This window comes from Lycium barbarum, chromosome 11, assembly GCF_019175385.1.
Source record: "Lycium barbarum isolate Lr01 chromosome 11, ASM1917538v2, whole genome shotgun sequence".
Taxonomy (NCBI): Eukaryota; Viridiplantae; Streptophyta; class Magnoliopsida; order Solanales; family Solanaceae; genus Lycium; species Lycium barbarum.
In genome coordinates this window covers 15,474,642-15,497,495 of record NC_083347.1, presented here as the reverse complement: position 1 = coordinate 15,497,495, position 22,854 = coordinate 15,474,642, and the positions used below count along the sequence as shown (strand labels likewise).

Here is a 22,854-nt window from a genome sequence, read left to right as displayed (position 1 = left end):
AGTGACTATAGAGACCACTTACACAAAATTGAGTGATTATAAGCTTTTAACTCTCAAATTTAGATATTAAAATTTAAACAGAACTCATCCCTTTCAATTTCTTTGAACCGCATGAGAGTGAAAACCTTATGTTGATCAACCAAAGAGGTCACCCAAAATTCTTAGATGGTTTTAGTCTATGATACCAAGTTAAAATTCCACAAAGACCATCAGTGGACAGATTCTAAGACTATTTGATAGGTTTCTTTGTATATTTACTCAAGACTGAGCTGATAGAGAGAGCATGACTTCACCAAGTAATCTAAGCTTTATATTCCTTGACCAAGAGGAATAAGAAAAAGAAACTTGTAGAATTTACTAACAGTAGTAACAATATTTGGTTTGCGTCATAAAATATTGCAGTTAAGTACAACCAAATGCAAATTCAGCTTACCTACTAGCCTAATTTTCAAACAAGTATCCAACTCCAAGCTGCTTAAGCTAAACATCAAGTTAACAAGAGCTCTTGTATGCCCTTGTAAAAGAAAGAATTCAATTAGTGCAAAGTACAATACAATGGGGTACAAAGTTGCACCTGAATTGAACTCACACACACTCGGCGCTTACAGTACAAATTCAATAAATACATGTGTCACTTAATCGTTGTTAATTAACACACATTGTTAATTCGATTTTATCACTAATAGATAAAACTATTATATGATTTGGCGTAAACACCATAGATATGTGGTACAGGGGTAGAGGTAGGATTTACATATAGGTTTGTTAGAACTTTATTAATTTTATCTCAAACCCTTAAAGAAAATTGTTAAATATGTATAAAAATTAAATTCAAACATTTAAGATTGTTGTTTCTGAACCTATAAAATTTAAATTTTGGATTCGGAATAAAGTTTGTTGTCAGATCTTGGGTGCCACTGTGACTGTCATTAGGGTGTGCAGGATTGCGAGGTACCTGACATTTAGCTTCATGCCTTAGCCAACGACCCCACTTTTCCATGTCACTTTTTCGAGCATTCAATTAAATTTCACCCGGTGTTTGGTATTCGGATTGGAGTCCGATTACATCTGGATTCGCGTCGTGTAAGTTCCATTTCCGCAAAAAGCCCTCCCCATCAAGAAGGAGCAGGCTTATCCACTGCATCATCCTTTGATGGTTCCAGCATCCATATTCTAATGAATGTTTCAGGTATTTAACAGTTGGTTAACAACTCGTTGCCTTCTCCGTATTAAATTCTCCATTATTTATTTTTGTATTTTTTTTCTTCTCCCAAATGGATTGAATTTGGTGAACTGCTCGTTTGACTCCAAAACAAATGTATTTTAATTGACGACAAGAAATCAGTGCGTGCTTTTCCTTTTGGAGAAGAAAAAAAAGACAAAAATAAATAACATGTGCAGATGGTATTTGCTCATTAGACATAAAATTAGATAATGGTAGAGAAATAAGCGGAGCAGTTTCCTAACACTAATTAGTTGTTGATCTTTTCAAATCCGCTAAACCCCCTTCTGCTAAAATGACTACCCAACTTCGTCCACTTATGCTATTGGTTCAGTTCATCATCCTTTAATTAGCCCAAAAATCAACTTTTTCTTTCTTCTACTTGTCTGATCACTGTAGCACGTGGCACTCCTTTAATTTATCACTTCATTTTCACTTGTTATAAGGACCACAGAGCACACCGATTTGTCAGCTTGGAGGAACTTAAACAGACATGTTTGATATACTCTTTGGGTGGAGAAAAGCTTCTAAATGGTAACCATGAACCAGCTTGTTAAAGAATGTGTAAAAACCTTATGTTCACTTTACTTTTATTTTTTTCCTTTTCTGAATCCTATGTATTGCTTTCCTTGTTAGTTGTCATGTCTTCTTCATTTTCGTATTTCATTTCTCAAACTGCTTTGAAATGCTTAATTTGAGCTGAGGGTCTATCGAAAACAGCCTCTCTACCTTCACGAGGTAGAGGTAAGGTCTGCATAGACTCTACCCGCCTCAGACCCCACCTGTGGAATTGCACTAGGTATGTTGTTGTTGTCGTCGTTGTATTGGTTATCTTTCTATGATAGCAAGAATTTGATTAAAAGGTTTATTTGGGACTGAGGCGTAGTTAGGGGTGTTCACTGGTCGGTTTGGGTCTGTTTTTTGTTAGAACCGAAAGCAAATCAATTTAGTTGGTTTTTTAATTATTAAAACCAATCCATCGGTTTGGTAGCTGCCAGTTTAATTCGGTTTGCATCGGTTTTTTCAGAAACTTAATGCTTTTCTCTCTTCCATTTTTTTTTCCTACGACTAGGAAAGACTTTTCCATCCCTTTTCAACTTATTATCAGTTATTACCCTTTTATCGTGGGAGCTATACTTTTCTTGGAATATGCAGAAAATGTCTTAAGATCTATAAGCTTTTATCAGGTAAATAAAGTTTATAAGTGCAACTTTATTTAGGTAAATCTCATAGATGTTTCTTTGAATAAATGAGTTTGAATTTATGAATTTCTTTTAAGAAATGGGCTTAAGGTGTAAAGTTCATTAGCCTAATAGAGATAAAAAAAAACTGATGAAAAAATAAACAAAGTATTTAAAATTATTTATCAAGATTAAATATTTTTATTTAATTTATGGTTTCTACTCTACTATTATCGTCATATACTCTAGAAATTGCATGAATTTTTTTTCTTAGAGGACATATATAGTTAATTAATACATGTATAAGATCCATCAAAGTTAATTCTCTTTCAATTCTTCTTTCATTGATCTATTTAATTTTAATTTTAATTTTATTTTTTAACATTTTGTATCTTAATAAAACAATAATATATATAGACAAAAAATCAGCAAAACGAAGCATTCTAAATTATGTATCTAGTGATGACATACCATCCTATATCTCACCTTAAGAAAAATCATTAAAACCAGTGTTCCTTATGTGGTCTACTATTTTTATCATCGATCTCACTTACTAGTAATTATAAAAATTGTGTATATTATTTGGTCGGTTAGGTTCGGTTTTTCTTCGGTTTGTTTTTATTAAAATCAAACCAAATCAAATATTGTCGGTTTTTAAAATTCAAACTCATACCAAACCAAAACTGAACAACTATCAATTTATTTAATCGATTTGCGGTTTTGGTTTTTAACCAACCCGTGAACACCCCTAATAGCGTAGTTGTTATTTGCTACAGTAAGAATTTGATTAAAAGGGTTCAATGCCGGCTTAAGCTGCTGAAGAATAAGAGAAGTTGCATTATCAAGCAATTGAGGGATGATTTGTCTGAGCTACTCAGAAATGGCCATTACGAAATTGTCACTGAAAGGGTAAGCAAGAAATAGATTTCTCATTTTGCTTCAAAATTATCAAGAATTGCCCTGCTAGTCTAATGTATTCCTTTGTTTATTAATCTGTTTGTTTTCCTACAATTTTCAGGTTGAGCAGCTTTCATCGGATGAAAGGAAGGTTGCAGTGTATGACTTATTGGAGACTTACTGCGAATTTATAATCTTTAACCTTTCGTATATTCGAAGACACAAGTAAGAAATGAAAGCATTTCAATCTACCTCAATATTGTAATTGTAATGACTAGTGATTTATGTGTTCACGTTTTTTTTTTTTTTTCCTCAGGGATTATCCCAATGATATCAATGAAGCAGTGTCAACTCTCATATTTGCATCAGCAAGACTCGGCGATTTGCCCGAGCTTGTAGCGATTCGCAAGCTATTTGGTGAACGATATGGTCAGAGATTTGAAACATCTGCACTTCAATTACTTCCTGGGAATCTTGTGAGCCATCAGGTTAAATTTTTCCCCAAACTTAAAAGTCCTTGAGCATTTTTATAACTTGTTAATTTTTTAAAACTTTTATCCTTATTGAATATAGATAATTGATAATATATGCACAAGTTCTGTATCAGAAAAAGAGAAATACAGATTGGTGGATGAAATAGCAAGGAGTTGCTTTCAGCAAGGACCTTTGCTTCTTGAATACATAAATGAATCACATCAAGAGCAGGTAATTATGAATGCAATCCATAATGTCGCTAATCTGTAGCTAAAAAGATATCCTGATAATCCGTCATTAAATAGGATTAAGACAGATTTTTATTATTTAGTGACAGAAATTATCCATCGTGAAATAGGATTAGGGATGAATTTTTACTGTTTAGCGACAGAAATTGTCTGTCGTTAAATAGATTAGCGTCAGATTTTTGCTGGTTAGCAGTAGAAATTGTCCGTTGATTCCTGCTTCTTTTTGTAGTCTTAAGGCAAAACAAAAAAAAAACATGTTTGTCCTGCTTCATTCTTATTGGCACCACACAATTCCTTAATGCCCAAAAATTGCAGGTAAATGAAGGGAGTAATGCTGCAGCTGATTACAAGGAAGCTGAACAAATGAGATTAAAGGATCCCAAAATCTCACAGACAGGACTGCTTAAACCTGAAAATTCAGCGTGTTTCTCAACAACTCACACTTTTAATGATTCAGCGAACTGCTTGAAAAATAATGGTAATGAGAGAGTTCAAGATTCTGCTCAGCAAAGTTATTTATCCCAATCCCCTATTTCAAGTCCTGAACGCGTCACAGGAAGGGATACAGGGAATAAACGTGCATTTATTTCGGAGAAAAACATAGAGAGAAGAGCTGCAGAATCTTCTACAGAAGATTTAGCTGAATTACCTGAGCAGATGATATATCTGGATGACATTCAGGAATTTGAATCTGCTGTGAAGAAAGTCCCTTTTGTTCCTTTGAGACTAAAAATAGATACTGGAAGCAATTTTGAAGGCATTAAGAGAAAATGTGAGTTACGGAATGCAAAAAAACAACCAAAAAGCTCGAGGAAGAATAACACGATATATGGAAAAAGAATGAGAAGGAAAGCAGTTTCCGTCGTGTCAGACACTGATAGTACAATCTATTACGGAGACTTACGTGAGAGTTCTCCGGATAGCAAACCAAAACGACAAAACAGGAAAAGGAGTTCAAGAAAGAGTTATGTTAAGGAAAGTCATCAACCTTGCTATGTCAAATTCAGAAGCACAATGACTTTTGTCAAGTGCATCGACGATCATTCCAGATCAAACTGCAATTCGAGGTGCAATGGGCCAATGGAAAATCACTGCAGCTTGGAGCATCCATGTTATTACTGGATTGCTGATGGAAAAGATATTGGGGAATCTCCTCTTTGCGTGCCAAAGAGAAGAGTCAAAGCTACAAAGGATCTTAGTAAATGCCAATTTTCCTGCAGTCAAGATGTTCAATCAGTGAGGCATCATTTTGTAAAATCCGATACTGAGGAGGTAGGGGAAAGCCAAGAAACTTGTAATTCAACGATGTCATCATCATCATCAACAATGACATATCAAAGGGAAAGAAAAGAAAATCAGGCTCCGTATTTGAGGGCAACGACTATGCCTCCCGAAAGGCCTAAAGATAGCCTCATTGACAACCTTGTTCGATCAAATTCTTTCCCGGTTCAAGAGCCTGGAAATGAATTATATGGAAGTCGCCATATCCATCCTAAGCTACCAGACTACGATGAACTATCAGCTAAGTTCCTGGCTCTCAAGAATGAGAAACTGCAAAAGAAATGCTAGTGTCAAATCGAGGCTTTACCGTAGCATGGCCATCGTCTAATCTAGGCTGGAACAAATTACTTGAGTTGCTTTTTTTTTTTTTTTTTTTCTTCTAATTTTTGTTCATAAAACTAGCAAAACATACTTGCATTGTAAATGGAGATTTCTTTGTGTATGTCTGTGGGTATTGGTGATTCATAGAAGTAATTGGGTGAAATGAGTAATGCTTTGATGAAACTATATTGTGTTTTGGTGATTCATTGGTATATCCTTAAGTGAAATGAGTAATGCTTTGGTGAAACTGTTTTGTCTTGGTGCTTAACTATTAAATTATGAGTGGTTCAGGATAATTTTATAATTGCTGCAGCTTTGATATGGAATTTTTTTTTAAGAGAATCACATATTATAATACCATCATTATTCTCATTTCATTTAGAATATTTTTTCTACTAAAAGTTTCACTTAGGGGGACATTCTTCAATTTTGGGCAATTGAGAATTGACTATTTTGGTGAACCATCAAATATTAGCCCATATTTCACCCATATTGGATGGAGTGTACAAATAGTCGTTTGAAGGACCGCTATTTAAACATAATCGAATTTACATATTATTTTTACTTTAGCCACTTTGTGATCAAATTTGAGATCTCAGGTTTGAAGTTATACTTCAGTTCAGTCCATGGGTCTGAAGTTGGGAACTGACAAGTCTAGCTTTAGGACTCAAGCCCAAGTTTGAATGGTAGTTCGCAAATCAACCAATCGAGTTTGAAAACTTTCATCCAAAGGTTTGAGGTTAACTAGCCAAACTTAACCCCAGACCCAAAAGTCAAAAAATTAAATTTCAAACTTTAAATCTTAGATTCCAAATATTCGGAGATGTGGGATATAACAATTTTTTTTATTCCAAGAATCCAATTTTTCTTTTTGGCATATAGTTATAAAGGAAGCTAGATCATAATTACTGGTCTCTATTGCTGGGAATTTTGGCATTATTATTATATATATAAGGGACAACAAATGAGCTTTTGTAGTCCTCACAAAACTTTTTCAAAAATGTAAAACTTTTCAACTAATTACTTCTCGGTCCAAACTTTATTTTTTAAAGTCAAATTTATTTTTTGTTTTTATGGTCTACTTCTTAAAAGTTGTCGAACATTCTGCCTTATTTATCTATTTTCTATTTGGTATCCGGTACCCGCATTGGAGCTCGCCTAATACAGATTCGTGTCGCATAAGATCCAATTAAGGGAAGCGCTCCCTACCAAAGATTTTTTTCATACCCAGGCTCGAACCCGAGACCCCTGGTTAAGGGAGGAACAACCCAATCCGCCGCACTTTATTTTCCTTATTGCTTTCTTCTGTTGTTCTTATCTATTAACCTAAAAAATAGTCATTTCTTCGCTAGATATTTTTGCTTCTTGTTGCTCTTCGTTTTCATTTGTTGCTTATTATAGATTTTTACATGCAAGCATTTTTTTTACTTTATATTTGTATTATGAAATTTGAGAATTTCTGAAAATTGTTTTACTTTATATTCATACTTTAATGAGCCCATATGTGTTTACCAAGATTAGTACAAAAATGATTTTTAGATAGTTTTAAAAATATTAAATGATGCCATATAATGTTAAAATAAAGACAATATTATCAGTTAAGATTATGGTATGTTTAAAATCTATTGTTTAGTTAACCAAAATTAATCTTTTGAACACAAAATAAGAATGAAGTTGGGCGGAATTAGAGTGTCAACTACCGATTTGATCGGATTCGGTAGCACTTTGGTCCAAATTCTGTATTTGTCTTAAAAGTTCATTAAATATGTACAGATTATTAATTTAGAACTAAATAACTTAAAATTTTAGGATTCTTAACTCATATATTTCAAATTATGGCTCCGTATTTAATTTGAAGTAAATAATTTCATCAAAATGAAAATTAAGTTATTAAAGGAGTGAAATGAAAGTTTTGCTTTTATATATTGAAAATATACTTATTTGAAGTTTAATTATTACCAACATAAATTATATTTCTTTAATTAAAATATTATTTTTTATATTTGAAGTTGGGCCCGAACTTAGCACGCGCCTCGTGAAACTAGTATAACTATATAGGAAAAGGACGAGGAGCGCAAACAAACAGTTTGAAGTTTACTCGAATTGGCCATTCTTTAAATAAAATACCGCGAATTGCCCTTCTTTTGGGGTGGTCTTTTAAATTTTGCCCCTCATATTTGTAATCTTTAAATTTTGCCCTTCGGCTAAAACCCATGGGTTCCAGGTTCGAACCCCCACTCAGTCAAAATTTTTTTAAAAAAATCGCAATGCAGAGTTTAAATTTCGCTATGCCCCCACGGGCAGAATTTTAGTTATGTTTAACCAAAAGTCTGTCGATGGGGGTAGACATTGCCTTGAGGCATATATTATTGGGAAAAGGACACTATGTGTCCAATGGCCCAAAGTAATGCCACATTTGGCCAATATTTGGGCCTAATACCCTCAGGAGTCCGCTCGGCCCAAAGTAATCCCAAAAAATGTCCGGTCGGCCCAAAATAATGCCAAGGCTAGCCGGCCAATAGCCCAGGCTGCTAATGCATATATACACATGTTGGATTATATATACACTTTATATAAAAGAATTATACATTTTATATACATATGTTGGAATTAATCTTACTTTTATTTTACATAAATTATACGTTAATTATACATTTATTATACACATATTATGCAATAATAATATGATTTTTTTTTTTTTACATATACATACATATTATATACCACAATGATACAATTTCTATTATACATTTTTTATACATATGATGCATTTTTTATACAAGACTGATACAATTTATATACACATGCTAGAATTATATATACACTTTTTATACAAAAAATGATACATATTATATACAAAAATGATACAATTTTCTATTCTATATAGGGCAGTTGCAATGTGTTGATACACATTATATACACAAATGATACATATTATATACAAAAATGATACATACCTTAGTGATTCATATTTTATACAGTTTTTATACATTACAGATAGGTACTGATCAGTGTTTTAAAAGGCGGGGGCGTAAGGCGGGGCGTTTTACATACGCCTCGACGAGGCGTAAGCCTCGAGGCACGGGGCGTAAGCCCCATGGGTATTTAATTTTTAGTATTTCTTAAAATAATATAATTACAATAACTATTTTTAAAGAGGTAAAATTACATAAAAAATAAAAGAAAACTGTAAATAAATGAAATATATATATATATATATATATATATATATATGTATGTATGTATGTATGTATGTATATGTGTGTGTGTGTGTGAGCGCGCGCGCGCGCGCTTGATCCTCACAAAAAAAATGATCAAAGCAATTCATTATACACCGCTTATAACTTGTAATTATATATAACATAATTTTACAAGTATAAACAATACAATGAAATAAAAGCTATTATGAAATGCAAAACAATTCTAACATTTTAACTTTCAAACACGGAAAAAAACACAGTTTCTTAAAACATTATTACTATCATCCTATTCATTTTATCTCCCTATAAGCAAATAATCAATAAAATTTATCAATATTACAATTAAAACATAACTTCTTCATGAACAAAATATAAAATTATATGATAATTCTGATACATAGGACTTATGATCAATGACAAGTGAAAATGTACAATTCCGCTATGAGTGTTTTTTAAAAAAAATTATGTGATATTCACCCTCACGACGTTCTCAAATAGTAAATATCCAATACTACAACTTGTTATATGATTTACACTCAATCTTCTATTTCTATAGATGAAAAACTATTAAGTAGCATTATTTTGTAAAACAATTATGAGGGTGAATGATTTTAATTAAGGAATTTAAAATATAATTTGTGTAAGAACTGTTAGGCGAGCCCTGGGCGTTGGGCGTTAGGCGTGTTTAGGGCGTACGGTTGGGCGCTTAGGGCGTAAGCCTTACAGGAACTAAGCCCCGCACGTTAGCCCCAAGGCGTTTTGCCACTGCCCTGCCCCGAGGCGAGCCTCGGGGCGAGTCCTAACACTGCCTTTTAAAACAATGGTACTGATACATATTTTATACATAAATGACACACATTATATATAAAAATCGCCTCAAACATTTTTGTGTTAGGGTTTTTATGTAAAAATTGTTCTATTTAAATTTTGGCTAATGGATGGAATTAGTTTAGTGGGTATAATTTGGGTTTGGGAAAAATTGGGTTAGATGGTGAGATTATTTATGGCCGACCGGCCATATATGTCCTTTTCCCTATAATATTATTTTATTACTTTTCAAGGTAAACTTTTAGTTATGTCTTAACTAACAGTGTGCCCCATAAGACATAACTAAAAGTATACCCCATAAGGCGAAACTTTTTCCTTAAGGAATAACTAAAGTTATGCCGGACCCGGCATAACTATAAGTTCCACCTTATAAGGCAAAGTTTATGCCTTAAGGAAAAGTTCTGCCTTAGGGGCATACTTTTAGTTATGTCTTAACTAAAAGTCTGGCCTATAAGGCATAACTAAAAGTATACCACATAAGGCGAAATTTTTTCTTAGGACATAACTAAAAATTTGCCTTATAAGGCAAAATCTATGTCTTAAGGAAAAGTTATGCCTTCTGGGGCATACTTTTAGTTATGCTTTAACTAAAAGTCTGCCCCGTAGGGCATAACTAGGAAAAGACTTTTAGTTAAGGCTTAACTAAAAGTCTGCATATAAGTATGTCGGACCCGCCATATACTTGTTAAGAAATAACCAAAGTTATGCCGGACTCGGCATGCTTATGCCAAGTCTGCCCATAAGGCATGAATATGCCCAGTCCGGCGTAACTTTGGTTATTCCTTAACAAGTGTGTCGGGTCCGGCATACATGCGACTCAAACCTTGTCTTGCGATTTTTTTTTTTTAATTTATGCTTGAGCGGGGATTCAAACCTAGAACCTCATGATTCCTGCGCGAAGCTCAGGATTGCAACGCAAAGCAAAGATTAAAGACTAGCAATATGGGGGCAAAAATTAAAGACCACCCCAAAAGAAGGCAATCCGCGCAAAAAAATGCAAAATACCTGAGCTTTCTTTCCTTGAAGGCCCAACGCAAACGTTATCTTGAGGCCACGACCCTGTAAAACGATATGCAATAATTATCTTAGTAGCAGTCCAACAAGTTCAACAACAAAAAGATAACTTTAATTTTTATTTTATTTATAAACTTTAGTCGTTATGCATGCAGTATATAATCACTATAATATTTATGCATTAATATCCTGTTTGGCCAAATTTCTAAAATTAACTTATTTTAAAAATTATTTTTTCAAAAGTGCTTTTTAAAAAAATATTTTTTTTGGCGAAATTAGTTTGTGTTTGGCAAATTAATTTAAAAAACACTTTTGGGCAGCAATTAGTGTTTGACCAAGTTTTTAACAAGTGATCCTAAATGTATTTTTCTCAAAAGTGCTTTTGGGCAAAAGCTAATTTTTTAGCTTCTGAAAAACTGTTTTTGCTACTCTCTAGAATAACTTATTTTCTCCCAAAAGCTTGACCAAACACATCTCTTTTTAAAAATAAGCACTTATTGGAGACACTAATAGAAAAAGTGATTTTTCCCACCGACATTCAATGGGAAATTTGTGCTATAAATCATGTTTTTCCCATTTCATTTCCACCAAACAATCTCACTGGGAAAATGCATGGTGGGAAACAGGTTCTCATTGTAACGCTTGGAAACCTCATAATTTTTCCATGTGAAAATTCTATTATTTATATTTTCTCACCGATATTCAGTGGGAAATAGCCATTGAAAATTTTTCAGTGAAAAAATAATCATTTTTTAATAGTGACAATAAGCACTTTTGAGAAAAAATAAAACTGGCCAAACAGGCTATAAGTATACACCGGTGAGAACTGCAAACTATTACGCTAGATGACTGAATTCTTTTTATAAACTTTTATATGAAATACCTCCGACAGCAATTTCCCCTCTTCCTCCCTTCCCAAGAGGAGGAGCACAACATTCCCCCCCCCCCCCCCCCCCAAAATAGAAAAATGAAAATGTTTTTTAAATCACGTGTATAGTCCGAGTGCTTAGGGTTGCATGACATGACCAAGAAAAAAAGGGTTGCATGAAGAACATCAAATAATTAGAACTCTATTTCAGAAACACTCTTGTAGGAATAGTATTTACATAAATAGTGTTTATATTGTAAAAAATAAACAAGAAAACATATTATGTTCACTTTCCCAAAATTTCTTACTTTATGAGATATTTCGAAGCAAAAAAATATCTTTGTAGCAAAAACATTTATAATTGATTCTATCCAATTACACGGATTTGACTTTTTATAATCAAACTTTGAGCCAATTTGGATGGGCTTATGCTTATAAGCTAAAAAAAATAAGTTGGGGTAGTCTAATTTATTTATTTTTGGCTTATAAGTTGTTTTCAGCTTATAAGCTGCTTTAGATAAGTTAAGTCAAATGGGCCAAAAAAAATTTTGAGCTTATTTTAAGCACAAAATGACTTTAAACTGACCAGTCAAACACTCAAAAAAAGCTGAAAACAGCTTATAAGCAACTTATAAGCCAATTCAAACGGGCTCTTTGTCTGACTCCTTTCAATTAATTATCCAAAAACATTTATAATTGATTCTATCCAATTACACGGATTTGACTTTAAAAAGTCAAACTTTGTCTGATTCCTTTCAATGTAATTATAATTAGTAGGAAAAAAAATATCTAAAAAAGTAGGTCTTTAAATAACCATTAATAAGCATTAGTGGCGGACCCAGGATTTTGAGTTCGGGGGTATTGGATCCAGGAATTTTGAGCTCGGGGGTGCTCTATTAACTATTTATATCTGTTTCTTTTATATTTTATATACAGCTATACACTCCGTGACTGAATTTAATGGGTGCTGGAGCACCCAAAAATTGTACATGGGTCCGCCACTGATAAGCATTGACTTTCTTATTTGAGAAAAAAGAATTACTTTTTTCTACAATATGTAATCTTGAGAGACTTTGTTGACATGGAACCCTAGCATCATAGTCCTTAATGAAATGGCATCCAAATGGCCACTAAAAGTCATTTTTAGTAATTAAATTTGATTATAACTCTGGTCTCGTCAACAAATCACTCAAGTTCACTAATTAATTTTAATTGCAGCCGACCAATTGGGATTGTTTATTTGTGTAATTACTTATGATTAAGTTTTAATCCTCAAGTTATTGATTCCCCACTTTCGACGAAACCTAAGTTCACGTCTAACCTACGAGTACTAATCACTAAAACCACCTCATAGACTTTTGCTTTGTCAATTACTAGTTAAAGGTTAAATTATTCTAAAATGTGGTTTGAAGTGGACAAAGTATTAAAATACTTAATCTTCACAAACCACTCTTTCCAAAAGAAAGCGACCCGCAAAAAACCATTCCAGTAGAGAATTCTTTAACGGAAATGGTTTCCTGGCCTGATTATTGAAATTCTTTCCGTTGATAAAAAGATATTAAAATGCGAAAAGAATTATATAATGGCACATTTAATTTGTCTGTCTTTTAATGTCAGGAAAATATGAGTTGATGATAGCTTGTTTGACTGGTTGTTGCTCAGGTTACATAATATATTGTATTGTATTATTTTTTGGATAAGGCGTTCAAATAGATTGTATCATTTGTTATAGTTTGATATATTCTTATTATTTGATTTGATTGTATTGTATTAATTGTTCAATCACAAATAGGGAGGCAGGGGCAGGGTGCAGCTACCATGAAAAGTACGGGTTCACCGGACTCCAATAACTTTGATTCAAATCATGTATATTTGTTGAGAACTTCACTTAATATATACATATAACATACTTCAAAACTCGATAAATTTCAAATTCTGAATCCGTCTCTATGGAACAAAAAAAAAAAAAAAAAGACTACAAAACCCTTAAACTTATCCTAAAAGGTCAATTACACATATTCTAACTTTACGAGCTTCCTTTTACTCCATTATCTCGTTGGAAGTGAAACTAACACCATCCAATATTTATTCTAAAGGTAAGGAACATGAAAAAGTAAAGAAAAGAAGAAGAAAATTTCAATGTCGAATGAGAAAGATGCTAGTTCTAGAGAGTTCCATGGTCAAATAATGTTGTTATAGGATAGGAGAACCACTCCCTTCATGATTAATTTTGTTCTGTGGCCATGTAATAAGGCAATCCAAAAGGGGCATGACACTTTCATGCATGCTTTGGACACCTAATCTATTTAGATAGATTTTGGTTGGTGAGTTTCCATCAATGATGGAGGGGTCTAAGATAATGACTTCTCTCAATTTTGTCACATTATTAATGATATTAATATCTGCTAATCCATTGGCTTCTACACAAATCTCTTGACTTTCATCGTGTTAAATATGTGCATGAGTGTATCAAGTAGATAGGTTGAACTGAATTTGAACGGGTTAAAACGTACATTATTGATAAATAATTTGGTCCTTAATTTACACACTAAATTTTTTTTTTTTGGACTAAACTGGCTGAATAATAAATCATAACACAACATGCCTAACTTTTAGTAAGTTTTAATTTTTTGCTTATTTTTTTATAATTTATTTAATTACCTAATAAACTTTTTTGCTTCCCTGCTTTAATTTCCACTGTGTTAACGTCTTTCCTACATTAATTTTCTGTCCGCTTTTTCTTTCGGTCGGTTGTTCACTTATTCAAGTCTAGCTAGTCTAATTATTGATAGGCAAAACACTGATATCTCCGTGAAGTCTTTGAACATAATCATGGATTAATTAATTTCCATTTGGCAAAAGTCACACTTCAACAATCGATAACCCAAAAAGAAAATACTTATAGTATCTTGTGTTCACATCATACTATATTTATTTAACTAGTGAATCAATCCGCTCATCGAAACATTAATTTTGTTAAAATTTTCTTTTTAATTTTTAAATTTAAATATTTCAAGTTTAGCCAATTATATTCTTTTTTTTTTTTTTTGGATAGAATACACTACTGTCATATATATTATATGCACATAATTACATAGGATCCAGGTATCTTGTGCCTGTTACATAATAGGGGACATTCCAAAAGATTGACCATTACAAAAACTAATTTCACGTTCATAAGTAGTTCCTAAAATTTCTGCCCAAAAAGCGCCGCTTACAAACACCAGAGGAACTACAATGATTTTCGCGTTGTCAAAAAGCCTCTTCCTGCTCTTTCTTTTGCGAGCAAATCTACCACCTTGTTCTGCTCACCGTAGACTTGCTTTACCACTAGATGTCCCCAGCTCGCTCACCAAGGAAATGCATTCAAAAATAATAGAGTTATAGGGAATGTGTCCATCTTTTAGCATAGATATTACCTCTGTTGAATCAGTTTTGGTCTCAATAGGCCTCAAATTATTCTCCTAAACCAGTTGTAACCTCTGTATAATTGCAGTATGGTTATATCTTTATACATTTAATATATGTATATAAGTATCTAATTGAACGAATCTCTTCTATTATTTTTACATTATTTCCTTCTTTTTTCACCCTCTTATCTTTAACCTTTTTTTTTTCCTTTCTTACTTGCCTATGCAATCATTTTTTTTTTAAATGTCAAATCTTTTTTTTTCTTTTTACTTTAACTTCCTAATAACAAAGATAAGTAATAAAAAAATTTAATACCTCAACTTAAAATAATAAGATATTAAATAAATAATACGTAAAAACATATTACTATAAGATATGAAGAAGCATAGATATTATTACACATTAATTAATTATAATTTAATTTGAGAATACGAAAAGTACCAATATAGTTAGGAACATGAAAGAACAAACAATTTAATTGGAAAACAAATTTATTATGAGTACGAAAAGAACCAATAAACTATAGTAATACATTTATTTAATATTTTTATTTTTTATCATTAAATATTTAAATTATTGCTTAAAATCCTAATATATGGAGCGTGGTTCGTACTTCGTACTCGTAGCCATTTCCTTCTTTTTCAATTTTTGTTTTACCATATGTTTTTGGTTCTTTTAATTAGATTTAACTTCTAAAAATCATTTAAGCAAAAAAAAAAAAAAAACAATATATGTCACAAGAATCTAGTTCATGGGTAGCCATATACCTAACCAAATTTAAACATTCATGAATTTAGAGAGTGAATATAACTACCTTGGAAGAAATATATTCAATGTCGAGATAGATATCACAGAGTGTCCAGGCTTCTGATCAGCAAATACTGAGTAAGAAATAATTAATAGATTCAAAAGAGTAAAATTTTCAACCAAAACATTAGCATATACCTTTACCCAATAAGAATTGATTTCAAGTGTCCTGCATTCATTATGTAGATTATGGCATGACACAAATTATCAAAATTCAACAACTATTGAGTAAGAAGTAATAATTGGATTCAAAAGAATAGATTTTTCAATAAAAAATTTAGCATATACCTTTACGGCTTTACCTGTAAAGAATTTGATCCATTTGAATATGCGGGGGGAAACGACACAAACAAATAAGTTCAATCAAGATACGAAATATTCATTAACACATAAATCTCATAATATAAATCGTGACTATTCAAAGTTTATAATAATAATTCAAAAAATATATAGTTTAACTTTCGGTGAAGAATTTCCCGAATGCAATGTTGAAGAATATTTTTCTTGGGTTACAACTGTTGAAGCTAAAATGGATAGATGATATAGCTGCTAACATAAGGCTTAGAGAGGTGTCACATCACCTTGTTTATGCCTATTTTTGTATTATATATAGATTACCCATCGGCCATCTTGATATTTTCATAAAATGAAGCTGACATGAGGTTAAAACAAATTGAATAAGCAGGAAAGAGGACAAAGAAAATTTCCTTCTGTAGAAAAGGAATGAAGAGAATATATATCCAAAAAAATATAAAGATCATTGCTACGAAAATTTAATGTAAAGGTAAATGCAAGAGCAATTACTCCTATCTTTTATTGGAATGTGTTACAAATAATCTCACGTCTTACTATAGGGGGAATTATAGAGGGGAAGATGAAGAAACATAGACATTCAATATGCATTAACTATCATGTTTAATTAGACAATTAAACCTTAACATTGAGGTCATGTTATTACCGCTACATGGGCTGGTTTTTATATTTATTTTTAATTTAATAGTTACTTTTGAGATTAAGAATATTAACATCACATAGAGAGAAATAAATCAGTCATTCAATTTGGAGCATCCACTTACATAACACATAAATGACTTTTGATCTTTTTAATATAGCACATAATTGGAAGAAAAATAGGAAAAAGCCAAAAAAAAGGAGAAAAAAGATAAATGCCAATAGAGGTCATAGAGAGGTGTCACATAGGATTGTCTATGCCTAGCTTTATATACCTACCGTAGCTACACATATTTTCGAGCAAATACACATTTAAACCTTACTCTTCCTCTTTTCTTCTTCTAGCCTTAATCCCTCTGCCACCGTCGTCTCCGATGCTTGACGACGATCTTGTTGCCAGTCCCTCCTCGTCGCCTTCATCATCACCTCCACCGATGTCTACTAGAATTTAATTTTGAACATATGCAAGTTCACGGTGGCGGTGGTTCTTGGGTGAAAGAAGATGAAGATGATTTCGAGTTCCAAATTGCTGTCGTTGTCATCAAATCTTCCTCGTCGCCGTCGTCATCACCTCGCACTCGCTAGATTTGATATTCACTAGAGCTCAATCGACGGCCATGGTGGAGAAAATGGCTAGATCTGCAACGATTTCGAGTTCAGATCTGGCTGTCGTCATCACCTCCACCGCCGACGCCGGCGGTAACTAGACCGCTTTTCCAGCTGACCTTGCTCGCTGTATTTTGTTTCTTATATTTCTCATATCTGAACGGCTCAAATCTGGCCAGATTTGAGTGTATTCTGCATTTTTGAATGTAAATACAGTATGTTTTTTTTGTATTTTTGCCTGTGTTTATGTATTCAGAAGGAGATTTTTTCTGCAAATCCCTGTATTTTTTGAATTTTGTTGTTTGGATAATGCCGAATTGAATATCATGCGAAAGTAGCTATGAATGAATACAATGTAAAAGTAGCTACAAATGAATACTGTGAATTGAATCCGTCCGAATATCCCTATATTTTATTTTATTTTTGTTAATTGAATAAAGTATAAAAGTATCTATAAATGAATACAGTGAATTGAATGCAGCCGAATTGAACACATCAAAATACACCTGACAGCAACATACTTGATAGCTATGAATGATACTTAATGAAAGTATCACTACGCCTTTCAAACAACGTCCAAACTATAGTCATTTGTGAAAATGTCTCATCGAGTTACTTAAAAGATGATTGCCAGTAACTACATTGTTTGATATATTGAAAAGATAAATTTCACTTAATTTAAATTTTTATTACACTATCATAATAGCCATATCGAAATAGCTCAGCTCGACAGCTGGAGATATTTGCACAAGTGAAATAAATATAGATATTTTGTTGACAAATCAAGGAGAATTACCATAGCTTCTTTTTCCTTTTTTTTTTTTTTTTTTTTGTGGTAGGTTCCCACGTGTTGATGGAACCTGCGAAAAATATTAGGAGAAAATGATGAACTGACCTAGTGAGCACCGACACGTGCCATTTTCCGCCGACCCACCCAACAAACACAGTTTTGTTGGTTGACCTTTTTGTTGAGGAAATTGGTAACGACTTATACCTGACATTTTTTTAAAACATTTTAAAGTCATTTGCCGAAAGTTAGTGATTACGTGGATATACTAATCCCACACATTTCTCATTCTGCCTTTCCCAATCATTGTTCTCTTCGACTCAATTATATGGTAAAAACTCACATCACGTGTATACATCGTATCAATGAATAAATGTCATGTGTTTAGAGTATATATAACTTTCACTTAATCATAAATAATTAATATGTATATTCACTTCATTAAATTACTCAACCATAATAAATTGTATTAATTTGATGTAAACAGCCCGTGTGGGTAAGGATTTACCCAATTACATTTAAGTTCTTCAAAATTACTTGCCTTTTTTAGATTTAATGTTCACCTATTACAATAGAGAAATTTTCAAAAATACATATTTCAACACAACACTTTGCATTTAAGTAATCACAATTTTCAGTATCTCCAACATTTTTTTACAATATTTATGCAGTCTTACATTATTACACAAAATTTATATACATATATGTAAACAATGTAACTATATTGTATAAAAGTTTATAGCCATGTATAAAAGTATATAATAAGCCACTAGCTAAAGAAACGAATTTCTTCTGGAGTTTCAATTGTTCAAACTCGTATTGAATCTCCATCAAACGACTTCAGAATTCGTAAACAAGCTCTTTAGCCACTCCAAATTTCTCACAAAAAATTATATTCAAAATTCAAACTCACTTGTTCAAGCTTGTTCAATAATGATAGGTTACCTTATATCTAATCTGATATTCACATCCAAATTTTACAAAATTAGACACAACAATAAATCGAGTTTGTCAACTAACAATCAGATGCAACTGGGTTGAAGAAGAGAAATAAGAGAAGTGATCTAGCTTTCAAATTGAGTACAATACGGGACAATTCGAGCAAAGATTGGAAAATGACAAGTTTCGTTCTAAGCTTGGGTCTGAGTAATTGAGTGTGTAAAAATTTGGGGATCGAAAAAAGAGAACGGTGAGAATTGAAAACACGCTTATTATTCGGAGAACTCCCATTGATATCACTATACAGTATACTCTAAGCTTTGGTAGTATTAAAAAGGGAAAATGCATAAAAACACCCTCAAACTTGTCCCGAATTACCAGTAACACACCTATACTTTACGGGGGACCTATAACCCCGTACTATTTTGAATTGGAATTATAAACCCTTAAGTGATGATGTGGCGCGGCAAGTGTGCTCACTCTCGTATAGTCGTGTGAGACAAAAAAATAAGTCAAAGTTTGACTAAGATATACAAGTGTCATTTCTTAATTAGATACCATACAATTAATTATAATAACTCTCTTTCTTTCCCTGTAACCCTTTCCCCTTTTTTTTTACCTCTGTAAATAAGCCATGGCAGGCAAATTGTCACCCACACGCCTTTGTCTTCCTTTCATTTTCATCCACAATATTCCTTTCTCATGAATCTCTGTTATCTTCCCCCAAAATCATTCAACACCACTAAAAGAAACAAAAGATAATCCTTCAATTTCTTCACTTAGCCGGAAAACAATTCCGGCCACTTGCTCAATCATTTATCAGCACCTGATATATCAATAGTGTAATGTAAAGCACAATCAAATGGATAGTTTGCTTGTAGATTTCACTAGTCATGAAATTTTATTCCAATTAGTCCCACCCAATTATCACCCAAATCGGACAATGACACGTGAAAAGGGAAAATCAAGATGAATAATATTTTTGCAGATTTATGAATCATAATCAATTGACATCTCAGTAGTAACTCTTTATTTTATAGTTTTTTTTTTTCTATGAAAAAATGGGGTTTGTTGATAAAAAAATAATAATCAAGAAATGCAATACCATAAAAGGAAGTGATTCAAGAAGGAAAGGGAACGAGCAAGTAAAAACACAAAAATGGAGAAAAAAGAATATTTTAGGTGAGGCATTCAAAGTCAGCAACGAAGCTTTGGAAACAAGAATATTGACATATATCAACGAAAAAGCTTATGTAATTAGCAGCATGTTTAAAGAGATCAATTTGTGATTATTTTTTCTTTTCCCTATGGTAAGAAAAAATCAAATAGGGCTATGGCAGTTTGGGAGTTGTCTTATGGTGGGATGGGAAGAGATGGTGGAATAAGAAGAATGCAAATAAAGAAAGAAAAAAGGATAAAGAAGTACTGGAAAATAAGGCGCGTGTATACACTGCGATACAAAGATGTGGGTGTGACATTTTAATGATGTCAATATTTCAGTTTAAAATGATCCAGGGGGGTCATAGGACCTTCGTAAAGTATAGGTGTGTTACTGATAATTCGGGATAAGTTTGAGGAAGGTTTTTATGCATTTTCCCTATTAAAAAATTAGACTTGCATTAGTCCAAGTAGATGTTGGGGTCGAAATAACAGGGCATCATGCATAAGCTAACAACAAACAACAATAACAACAAGCCCAGTATAATCCCACCATGTGCGGTCTGGGGAGGGTAGAGTGTACGCAGACCTAACCCCCACCTTGAAAGGTAGGGCAGCTGTTTCCGAAAGACCCTCGGCTCAAGAGAGGATCATGCAGAAGCTAACAATTGCAAATCTTGACGACAATAAATCAGATGACAAAGAAAACTATACGAAAAAAGAAGCATAATATTAATATGATTTTGCCAACTGGCCCACATATCAAATAAAAAACTAATATAAAAGAATGATGAAAACTACTGAGAGAATAATCTCCGACAAAACTTTCTTTAACGACTACATTATGGATGCTATTGTATTGTTTAGTTGTGGGAAGGAGGTCTTCAATTTATAGATGTCCAAAACTTTTCTTTCAAAAAAAGGTTTATTCAAATATGTAAGATTTATATTTTCCTTTTAAAAAAAGTAAAATCAATTATGGTAAATTTTTTGCTCTTCCTTCAAGAAAAGGTAAAATTTAAATATGATAAGAAAATCAGGGTAAAACCCTGATGGTAGACTCAAAGTATACAATGTTGTTAGAACATATATGAAAAGAGAAGAATTAATTAACTAGGTCGAATAAGAATCATCATCTGATCAAGGCAAACCTCGTATCTCTCCATGAAAGGAATGTAACTCTCCGAACCTACCGTACGTGTATGTATCTATTTGTTTCTTAATATTTTTGGGCTTTAATTTCTCCATGTTGTCTGTTTCTTATTCATTAAACTTGCACTAAAAGCTGCTCCACATTTTTCTTTTTATAACACATGTTTCAATTTTGGAGAGTTATTATTAATGTTATTGGCATTATTCCTTCTTTTTTGGGGATTATATTTTGTTTTTAATAATACAAAGATTATCAAATTCTTATTGGTCATCTCCTCAACTATTTTCTTATCTTATGTGAAAGACAAAAGTCTTTCATTAGTTAAGAAGAGCTCTTTTTTCCTTTTTATATTAAACTGTGTCATTAGTCATGTATTGTGTTTATACAGAGCTAGTAGAAAAGAGTGGTCTCATGCATTTAAGAAATTAACTTGAATGTAAAACTGGTCGATTTACCCACTTGGTGCGATCCACATCTTATTTTGAAAAACCTATTTTTAACTTTTTTTGAGCCTAAAAAAATGTGTCCAAACACAAGGATATGTCTAGATACTGTCTAGAATTAATCCTTATAATAGCTTATTTTAGTCCTCTGTAACAACTATCTTGAATGGTGTGACAGCCCTTATAGTGCACTCTGCAGCTTGTCTGTTTCTTATTTCAGCCGAACAAAAGAAAAACGGTGAATGCTCAAATATGCCCCTGAACTATATGAAATTGTATATATTTACCCGTCGTTAAAAGGTTGGTGTAAATATGCTCTTAACGTTTTTTTTTTTTGCTATATATACCCTTGAGTTAACGGAAAATATTGAAGGACATATTTATTCAGTTCGCATAGTATAGAGGCATATTTGAGCCTTTGAAATTCCTGAATATTATGGCATAAAATATCATTGCATTCCAAAACATAAAAAAACATTTGTAATTACAATTCATCCACCATTGTATTACATCAAAATTATACAACTAAAAGAGCAGATGCAATTATAAACATCTTTTAAAGACTGTTTTCACAACAAGAGCATCATTTTCCCTTTTCAAAAGATTTTTTTTACTAATGATAATACTATTTTTATTTTTCAATTTGTTGTTCTTTCTGGATATTTTTTGTCTTCTCAGTTCCAATATCTACACAATAATGGATGCAACAATTACCGCAATAAAACATAAACATAAAAAAGGAGATAACTTATATTAGACTTATGACATATGAAAAAATGTCTCCCGCGGTGCTTAAAATTTTGATAATAATAATAGAAAGAGTATCACATCTTAAGCATTTATACAGTTTCTTACATAACATTCAATGTGGTTTGGCTGTTTCGTGAATTTCACTCATAACCGAAATTTAGTAGAATTATTTGAAGCTCATAAGTGAGATGGAGTGCAGTAACTCCACGTCCACAAACTCTTCCACAACTCCACATCCACAAACCCTTCCATAGCTATTTGAAGAACTCGAAGCTTCCGACATTTCATAAACAAGTGAAAGAATAAGAGAGAAAA

General features: G+C 32.5%; 1 protein-coding gene across 1 annotated transcript; it reads left to right on the top strand.

Annotated features, from left to right (window-relative positions):
• Positions 1–1,358: 1,358 nt before the first annotated feature.
• On the top strand, positions 1,359–5,828 carry LOC132620340 (uncharacterized). The gene is made up of 6 exons (XM_060335003.1): positions 1,359–1,756; positions 3,180–3,312; positions 3,422–3,525; positions 3,617–3,788; positions 3,874–4,005; positions 4,338–5,828. The coding sequence occupies exons 1-6, from the start codon at positions 1,716–1,718 to the stop codon at positions 5,589–5,591; spliced, it is 1,836 nt and encodes a 611-aa protein (XP_060190986.1). The 5' UTR covers positions 1,359–1,715; the 3' UTR covers positions 5,592–5,828.
• Positions 5,829–22,854: the final 17,026 nt, after the last annotated feature.